This window comes from Marmota monax, unplaced genomic scaffold, assembly GCF_021218885.2.
Source record: "Marmota monax isolate L192 unplaced genomic scaffold, Marmota_monax_Labrador192_F-V1.1 WCK01_AAM20220418_F8-fsc01286, whole genome shotgun sequence".
Classification (NCBI taxonomy): Eukaryota; Metazoa; Chordata; class Mammalia; order Rodentia; family Sciuridae; genus Marmota; species Marmota monax.
In genome coordinates, this window is record NW_026692855.1 from 14,178 (window position 1) to 24,177 (window position 10,000).

At 38.5% G+C, this 10,000-nt stretch overlaps 1 protein-coding gene across 1 annotated transcript; it reads left to right on the forward strand.

Annotated features, from left to right (window-relative positions):
* Positions 1–4,181: 4,181 nt before the first annotated feature.
* Positions 4,182–7,137, forward strand: LOC124096013 (V-type proton ATPase 116 kDa subunit a 2-like). Its single transcript, XM_046449487.2, is given in 2 exon segments — positions 4,182–4,317; positions 4,319–7,137. Coding segments are annotated over 2 exon segments (2,541 nt in total). The 5' UTR covers positions 4,182–4,231; the 3' UTR covers positions 6,774–7,137.
* The last annotated feature ends 2,863 nt before the right edge of the window (positions 7,138–10,000 follow it).

Below are 10,000 nucleotides of genomic sequence, written 5' to 3' on the forward strand. Positions count from 1 at the left end.
ATTCTTCCTTAAAGGTTTTGTAAAACTCCGCTGTATACCCATCTGGTCCTAGGCTTTTCTTGGTTGGTAGTCTTTTGATTGCTTCTTCTATTTCATCCATTGTTATAGGTCTGTTTAAGTTGTGAGTATCCTCCTGACTCAGTCTGGGCAAATCATATGACTTAAGAAATTTATCGATGTCTTCACTATCTTCTATTTTATTGGAATATAGTTTTTCAAAATAATTTCTAATTGTCTTCTGTATTTCTGTAGCATCTGTTGTGATATTGCCTTTTTCATCCCGTATGTTAGTAATTTGAGTTCTCTCTCTTCTTCTCTTCATTAGCATGGCTAATGGTCTGTCGATCTTATTTATTTTTTCGAAGAACCAACTTTTAGTTTTGTTAATTTTTTCAATAGTTTCTTTTGTTTCAATTTTGTTGATTTCCGCTCTGATTTTAATTATTTCTTGCCTTCTGCTGCATTTGCTGTTGTTTTGCTCTTCCTTTTCTAGGGCTTTGAGATGAAGTGTGAGCTCATTTATTTGTTGGTTTTTCCTTTTTTTGAGGAATGACCTCCAGGTGATGAATTTCCCTCTTAAAACTGCTTTCATTGTGTCCCATAGATTCCGATATGTTGTGTCTGTATTTTCATTTATCTCTAAGAATTTTTTGATTTCTTCCTTTATGTCTTCTGTAACCCATTGATCATTCAGTAACATATTGTTCATTTTCCATGTGATGTAGGATTTTTCCTTCCTTCTTTTATCATTGATTTCCAGTTTCATTCCATTATGATCAGATAAAATGCATGGTATTATCTCCATCCCTTTATATTTACTGAGGGTTGCCCTATGGCATAATATGTGGTCTATTTTTGAGAAAAAAGTATATCCACTTGATGATGGTTGATATATTCTAAATATGTCAGTTAAGTCAAGGTTATTGATTGTGATATTGAGTTCTATAGTTTCTTTATTCAGCTTTTGTTTGGAGGATCTGTCCAATGGTGAGAGAGGTGTGTTGAAGTCACCCATGATTATTGTGTTGTGGTCTATTTGATTCTTGAACTTGAGGAGAATTTGTTTTATGAACGTCACAGCACCATTATTTGGTGCATAAATATTGATAATTGTTATGTCTTGTTGGTGAATGGTTCCTTTTAACAGTATATAATGTCCTTCCTTATCCCTTTTGATTAACTTAATCTTGAAGTCGATTTTATTCGATATTTGGATGGCCTCCCCTGCTTTCTTACGAGGACCGTGTGCGTGGTATATTTTTTCCCAACCTTTCACCTTCAGCCTGTGTATGTCTTTTCCAATCAGATGTGTCTCCTGGAGGCAGCATATTGTTGGATTTGTTTTTTTAATCCATGTTACCAGCCTATGTCGGTTCATTGGAGAGTTTAAGCCATTAACGTTTAGAGTTACTATTGATATATGGTTTGTACTTCCAGCCATGTTTGATTATTTATCTTCTTCTTTTTTTTTTTTTAAATTAGTTTGTTTCTCCATGATTAGCTTTCCCCCCGCCCTCTTTCTTTACAGAGGCACTTCCCACTGATGGTTTTGGTTATTGTTTTTCATTTCTTCCTCGTGTAGTGTTTTGCTCAAGATGCTTTGCAATGCTGGTTTTCTGGCTGTAAATTTTTTTAGCTTTTGTTTATCATGAAAGATTTTTATTTCGTTGATGTACCTGAAGCTTAATTTTGCTGGATACAGAATTCTTGGTTGGCAACCATTTTCTTTCAGTGTTTGAAATACGTTGTTCCAGGATCTTCTCGCTTTCAGCGTCTGTGATGTAAAATCTGTTGTTAACCTTATTGGTTTACCCCTGAATGTAATCTGCCTCCTTTCTCTTGTAGCTTTTAATATTTTCTCTTTGTTCTGTATATTGGATATCTTCATAACAATGTGTCTTGGCTTTGGTCTACTGTGATTTTGTGTGCTCGGTGTCCTGTATGCATCTACAATTTGTATATCCGTTTCCTTTTTTATTTCTGGAAAGTTTTCTGTAATTATTTCATTCAGCAGGCTACTCATTCCCTTGGTTTGAATCTCTGTACCTTCCTCTATCCCGATGACTCGTAAGTTTGTTTTTTTTATATTTTCCCATATCTCTTGGATGTTTTTCTCGTGATTTTTTACCAGCCTTTCTGAGTTGGCTAGACTCTTTTCAAGATGATATATTTTGTCTTCATTATCTGACGTTCTGGCTTCTACTTGCTCCATTCTGTTAGTGATACTCTCAATTGAGTTTTTAATTTGGTTTTTCATTTCCTTCATTTCTAGAATAATTGTTTGATTTTTTTTAATAATCTCTATCTCTTGTTCACAGTGCGGGGTGGGTGGGGCTGTTCGCAGAGCCAGGGGTCGGGAGCTGTTCACCCAAGGGGGGGGAGGGAGTGTCGTTTGCAGCGCCGAATCGCCGGGGGCGGTTTACAGAGCCGGGCAGGCAGTGGCTGTTTGAACGTTCGCCGCCGCCGGGCTGGCAGCGGCCTTTAGGCGGCTGCCAGCGGGACTGGGCTTCTGCACCTCGTGGCCGAGACAAACTGATACTTCCAATAGACTTACTAATTCCCGGCAGGTCTCCTTTCAGCGGAATTTTGCTAGAGGTTTCTCAGCAGGTAGCATGCAGGTGTATTAATGGCTCTCTCTGATCCCGTTACTGTGGAGGTATTGAAAGTGCTGCTTCCTCGCCGGCCGCCATGTTGGGTCCCCATTTTATATGTTTTTCATTTTAAAAATTAGACTGCCTTGGTTGGTACTCTAGGATGGAGCAACCCATTTTTCTAAGAGCATCTTCATATCTGACCCTGTAAATTCTGACAAGCTGGAAGTAAAGGGAAATATGCATTTTACCTGAAGCAGATATATCATGTTCCTCATTTCTTGCTCCCTTTGGTTAGGCAGTTGTGTTACAAACAACTGATCCAGGAATATTCTTAGGCGGAAAATCTGACTTTGTGGATATGCTCAGAAGCCAAATGTTGTCTCTGCATGAACCAGTATCTCCTGGGAAACTTGAAACATGAAACTTAAAAGTTAGTTTTTAATTTTGTTTGTGGTATTTACAAGTGAAGGTATAAGTGTTTTTTTATGAAGTTCTCTGAAGCTATTAAATGTGGCAAAACTAGATATCACCCCATTTCATTTTAAGATTTTGTTTTAGCTTTGCAGCATTTTCTTTTATGTTTTATCAAAAGTTGTAGATCTCAATTTGCTTTTCAATATGATATTTTTAGATTAATAGCCAAGTCATTACAATAAAATTATATTTCCTGGAGCAATATGTTTTATAAACAGTTTCATATTATAAATGTAAGATTCCTCCTTCCTTGATATCATTTTGACTCCTGTTAGTACTTTTGCTGCCTTCCATTAATGGCTTTGGATGGAATGATTTCACATCTTTTAAGTACATATCTTTGGTGATTTCTATCAAGATTCTCTTCTGAGGACCTCTACAGAGGCCTGTAAGAAACTAAGGTGGGAATTTTACTCTTAGCTTGGCTACATTGTAAATTTAGGATGCCAATTTTTCTGGCTCTGATGTAAAGTGATCTTCTTCTTTTTAATATATAAGTAAGGCTAATTAATTTTCAGTTTCTACTGAAATTGCAATCTTCTCCTTTCTATCTAAATGGCCCACACCATTTTATTCTATGGTGTGAGCTCCTCACAGAGTTCCCCTGTTGTCATTAAAACACTATCCTATGTGTGCTGTCCACCACTTTAAACATTCACACTAGGGAAGTTAGGTTGAAAAATTAGAATCTTTCTTACATCTTTCCGACAGAAAGGAAGCACTAAGGAACAACATTTTAAAGACACTTTTACACTCATGTCTTCCCTCTTCTTCAGTGCTAGGAAAATATATGGGATAATTTAGTCAAAGAAGTGCAATTCCCTTTCCCTTTTGTCTGGAAAGAATAATTTATGAGGAGATATGTGCTCTGTGGAAGAAAGGTTTGGCAAGTAATATATATTCTTTAGCTTATTAGTATTGGGAGCATATGCTAGTGATCCTACCATAAAAAACTTATGCTTAAAAAGTGGTTACTGGGAGCGGCGGCCGCGGTGGCAGGACGCGGGCGGCCGCTGCAACTGAGCCCATGGTCCCCGGCCGCGGCCAGGCCGCAGGAGAAGCTGGAGGCCCGGGCTGCCCCGGCTGACCGTGAGCGCCCGCGGGGCCGGAGCCGCCGCCTTCGCCGGGCCCCGCCGGGCCCCTCCGGGCGCGGGCCGCCCGCCATGGGGTCCCTGTTCCGGAGCGAGCCCATGTGCCTGGCGCAGCTCTTCCTGCAGTCGGGCACGGCCTACGAGTGCCTCAGCGCGCTGGCTCAACCAGAATGTAAGTTCTTTTCAAAGAAAATTTGTTGGTGAGGTGAAGAGATGTGAAGAACTAGAACGAATATTGGTGTATCTGGTGCAGGAAATTACTAGAGCTAATATACCCCTGCCTGAGGGAGAGGTCAGTCCTCCTGCACCCCCTCCAAAACAGGTTCTGGAAATGCAGGAGCAGTTGCAGAAGCTTGAGGTCGAACTGAGAGAAGTCACCAAGAACAAGGAGAAACTGAGGAAGAACCTGCTTGAACTGATCGAGTATACTCACATGCTGCGAGTGACTAAAACCTTCGTTAAGCGAAATGTCGAGTTTGAACCCACCTATGAGGAATTCCCGTCTCTGGAGAACGACTCTTTGCTGGACTACAGCAGCATGCAGAGGCTGGGGGCAAAGCTGGGGTTTGTGTCTGGCCTAATTCATCAAGGAAAAGTTGATGCATTTGAAAAAATGCTATGGAGGGTCTGCAAAGGGTATACCATCGTGACCTATGCAGAACTGGATGAGTCCCTGGAAGACCCCGAAACAGGAGAAGTCATAAAATGGTACGTGTTCTTGATATCCTTCTGGGGAGAGCAGATTGGCCATAAGGTCAAGAAGATATGTGATTGTTACCACTGCCACATTTACCCCTATCCAAACACTGTTGAGGAGCGAAAGGAGATTCAGGAGGGGCTGAATACTCGGATCCAGGATCTCTACACTGTGCTTCACAAAACTGAGGATTATTTGAGGCAAGTGCTGTGTAAAGCCGCGGAGTCGGTGTACAGCAGAGTCATCCAGGTGAAGAAGATGAAAGCCATTTACCACATGCTGAACATGTGCAGCTTCGACGTGACCAACAAGTGCCTCATTGCTGAGGTCTGGTGTCCTGAGGCTGATCTGCGTGACCTGCGCCGGGCGCTAGAGGAGGGCTCGAGAGAGAGTGGTGCTACCATACTCTCATTTATGAACACGATCCCCACAAAAGAAACACCCCCAACCCTAATCCGGACCAACAGATTCACCGAGGGATTTCAGAACATCGTGGATGCTTATGGCGTTGGGAGCTACAGGGAAGTGAATCCAGCTCTCTTCACCATCATTACATTCCCGTTTTTGTTTGCTGTGATGTTCGGAGACCTTGGCCACGGCTTTGTGATGTTCTTATTTGCCCTCTTATTGGTGATAAATGAAAATCGTCCCGGACTGAACCAGTCACAGGAGATCTTGAGGATGTTTTTCAATGGCCGATACATCCTCCTGCTCATGGGGCTGTTCTCAGTGTACACAGGCCTCATCTACAACGACTGCTTCTCCAAGTCACTCAACATCTTTGGCTCTCGGTGGAACGTGTCTGCCATGTACAGCTCCAGTCACACTCAGCAGGAGCACGAGAAGCTGGTGCTGTGGAACGACAGCGTCGTGAGGCACAGCAGGGTGTTGCAGTTGGACCCAGCCATTCCTGGAGTGTTCCGAGGCCCTTATCCTTTTGGGATTGACCCAATTTGGAACTTGGCAACCAATCGCCTCACTTTCCTAAATTCTTTCAAAATGAAAATGTCTGTGATTTTAGGAATTATTCACATGACTTTTGGTGTCACTCTGGGAATATTTAACCACTTGCACTTCAGGAAGAAGTTCAACATCTTCCTGGTTTCCATCCCGGAGCTCCTTTTCATGCTCTGCATTTTCGGATACCTCATCTTCATGATTGTCTATAAGTGGCTCGTGTTTTCAGCAGAAAATTCCAGGGAAGCTCCCAGCATTCTGATTGAGTTCATCAACATGTTCATATTCCCAGCAAGTGGAACAAGTGGCCTCTACCCAGGGCAGGAGCACGTCCAGAAAGTGCTGCTGGTCGTCACAGCGCTGTCTGTTCCTGTTCTCTTCTTGGGAAAACCACTTTTCTTGTTGTGGCTACACAATGGGCGGAGTTGCTTTGGTGTGAGCCGGAGTGGTTACACGCTCGTAAGGAAAGATAGCGAGGAAGAAGTTTCTCTGCTGGGAAACCAGGACATAGAAGAGGGGAATAACCAAATGGAAGATGGATGCAGAGAAATGATGTGTGAAGAGTTTAATTTTGGAGAAATACTGATGACGCAAGTGATCCACTCCATTGAGTATTGTCTGGGCTGCATCTCCAACACTGCGTCCTACCTGCGGCTCTGGGCGCTCAGCTTGGCTCATGCACAGCTGTCTGATGTCCTGTGGGCCATGCTGATGCGAGTAGGCCTGCGAGTGGACACCACCTACGGCGTCTTGCTGCTGCTCCCGGTGATTGCTCTCTTTGCAGTTTTGACAATTTTCATCCTCTTGATCATGGAAGGGCTTTCTGCATTTCTTCATGCCATACGCCTCCACTGGGTAGAATTTCAGAACAAATTCTACGTTGGTGCAGGCACCAAATTTGTTCCTTTCTCATTCAGTCTATTTTCATCGAAGTTCAGTGATGGTGACAACGTGGCATGATCATATTGCTATAACCAATGAGCTTTCAGATTTATGGAGAATATCATGTTATAGAATTTCACATATGTCAAATTTATGATAGGAAAAATTCTGTCTTCATTGATTGCCTTATGACGTAGCCAAATAATTCTGTAAGATATACCTCTTCCTCATATGTTAAATATTTTGTAATGTTTATCAATTTCAGACACATAATTTTTTTTTGGTTTTTATTATGAGCAAGTGTAAGTTCATGCCAAATGTTATGTTAAAGTTATTTTTTAAAATACAGGATCGGGGGAGAGAAGCCAATTTTGGATGGCTAATTGAAAATGGTCTTAGATACTTGATTCCTTTTAAACCTTATTAAAAAATACAGAGCTTATTCTGTCAAAAAAAAAAAAAAAAAAAAAAAAAAGTGGTTACTGTGTGAGGATAATAACTATTCTTATATGGTATTGTTATATGGTATTGTGTCATGGGGAGGGCTTCATTTTAACTGAGAGGAATGAATGAATTTAAGCCAATATACAAATTCTGTAAAGAATTTTTCTTCAAGGTCTGATCTAGCCCTACAGAATATCTGTTCATTAACTGTAGAAGCTTGGGATTCCATCATACATACTTAGAGGTAATCTTCAGTAAAATTCTGAAGTAGATAGTAAAGACGGGTTCTAAGTAATTTAAATGTGAATTTAGAAACTAGAGAAAGATAAAAATAAAACTGCTAATAATTTCAGTGTATTTTGCTCCTTTTAAGTTTTTTCCATAGACTTGCCACACTTTTTTAAAAAATATTTTTTAGTTATAGACGGATGCATATCTTTATTTTGTTTATTCATTTTTATGTGGTGCTGAGGATTGAACCAGTGCCTCAGGTGCGAGGCATGCACTCTGCCACTGAGCCACAACCCCAGCCCCAACTTGCCACACTTTTTTTTACATGACTAAAAAGGAAAAAAATAGGTATGAACATAATTGAATCTTTAATAAAAAATTAGCACTGTGATGCTAATTTTGATGATATAACCTCTTTTTTTGTTTGTTACCTTTAGACTTGGTCCCATTAAAATAAGTTGACTTGAAAAGTGTTAATTACCATTTAGAAAGGAAATTCTGTTCAGAAGCAAGCCCCATGTCTAGCACAAAGGGTGTTGAATTTCTGAATGTGTACAAATATGTTCATTCCTTTTTTTCCAGTTCCAGGACATTTTCCCCTAAAAGCAGCCAGTGTTTTAACTTTTTCCTTTTCTTAATGCTTTTTTTTTTCTTGCAAGATTCTGTGATTTCTTTAAAGTTCAAGAAACTATTTTTGTATCTAGCCTAATATTCAACCTAAATTATGGTCCTTACCCACTGTTAAACCAAATTAATTTGTGAAGGATGAATTTTAGATTAAGTATATTTAGGACTCTATAACAATGCAGAATACTAAAGTGCATTTTCAAATGTTAGAACATAAAATTAATTTAACCTTTTGCACAGAATTTTAGAAGTTGAGGTTTTATGTTAAACTTTTCTTGGGAAATTAGAGTTTCTCAGTAGATCAATTTATTTGAAAATTAATTTGTATGTATTAATGTGTATCTAAGTTAAAAATATTTTACATGTTGCTTCTTTTCATCTGCTAAATCTAGGTTACATAGAATGATGAACTGTAGCTAATGATATTGGTCTACCTTGTCCTCAGGGGAAAAATATGCCTATACATATAACATGTGATACAATATTAGAATTTAATAAAGTGCAAGAGAATACCAAAAGTTTTGAAATTTTACTTCCTTGTGTGTTTTTTTTTAATTTGAGGAAATAAACACTCTGTATTCCTCACCTTAATTGCCAACTGTGCCCTAGTGAGTTGGACACCAAGGATTTGTCACAATTTTTGTTTCCTTCAGGAAAAGCAGGGCATCACAAAAAACAGTGAATATTTTGTTGTATAATGGTATTTTTTCAATATTAATTTATTTAAGCACTTTTTTATTTTTATAAATCAATTTTTTTATTCCAAGATCATGTGTTGTGTGTGTATATACATCCTTAATGTCATGCATTCTGTCTCATCTTTATAATTTGTTCCAGTAGTACAAATAAAAATCATAATTTAGTTTTCTGAAATATAATCACAGTCATTTAATTAGAATGTTGCATGTGGAAATAAAAAAGGAAGTTGTTTCTTAAATTTATTTCTTGTTATAATTTGTTATATATGACAGAGGAATGCATTACAATTCATATTACACATATAAAGCACAATATTTCATATCTCTTGTTGTATACAAGGTATCTTCACCCCATTCATGTCTTTACATATACTTAGGGTAATGATGCCCATCTAATTCCACCATGTTTTCTACCCCCTACCCCTTCCCCTTCCCTCCTACCCCAAAAGGAAATTTTGAAAGTTTATCTCTTTATAATATTGAGACCATTTGGGAGAGTTTATATTGATTTTATGATAAAGCAAGTAGATGAGTCATCTAAAAATTGTACCTTTATGAAATTCAGAACTATTCATCACTGTGGAATTAGAAATGTTGTTTTCTTTATATATTGACTTTTAATTACAAGTGTTAACCAATGCCTTCATTCTCATTTTAGCTCTTTTGTTACCCCCCATTTTTTTAGCAAAAGTGATAAAATGTTGTGTTTTAATAATAATATGTAGATATTTTTATTTTCAGTTAACTGATAAATATGTCAGAATATTTTTGGTTTTAATTTCATTTGAATGGAAAACTTGTATTTTAAGATAAAGATCTTCTATTTCCATAAGAGCTATAAGAATTTGAGCATTTGCTATAGCATGTGGTACATTTTCTGTTCTATTTTGTATACCAGCCCACTAAGAAGAAAAACTGAAATAAGTAACCTAAAAATAACTCTGCTGTTGGCCTAATTTTTGTTTGTTTGTTTGTTTTATTGTCAATTGATATTGTTGTCCTAATTTAACAACAACAAAAAACATCTTCTGTGCATGAGTGAAGTTCCACATTTGACTACCCTGATGGAAAAGCTCTGAAGCATGTTGCCACCTATTCACAGAGGAGCATCTTGTTTGGCATCAGCATAATTCGTCAGAGGGCTACTCTGACATTTTTATTATAAAGGGTGCTAGCTTTTTCTGTAATTCTAATCTTCTTAGTCCAAAGTGACCTTCCTGATGATCACAGTTTGATGGCATCTCTAGTTGCATAGACACACACATTTTTCCAAATCACATTCATTTTCACAACTTACAAACTTGA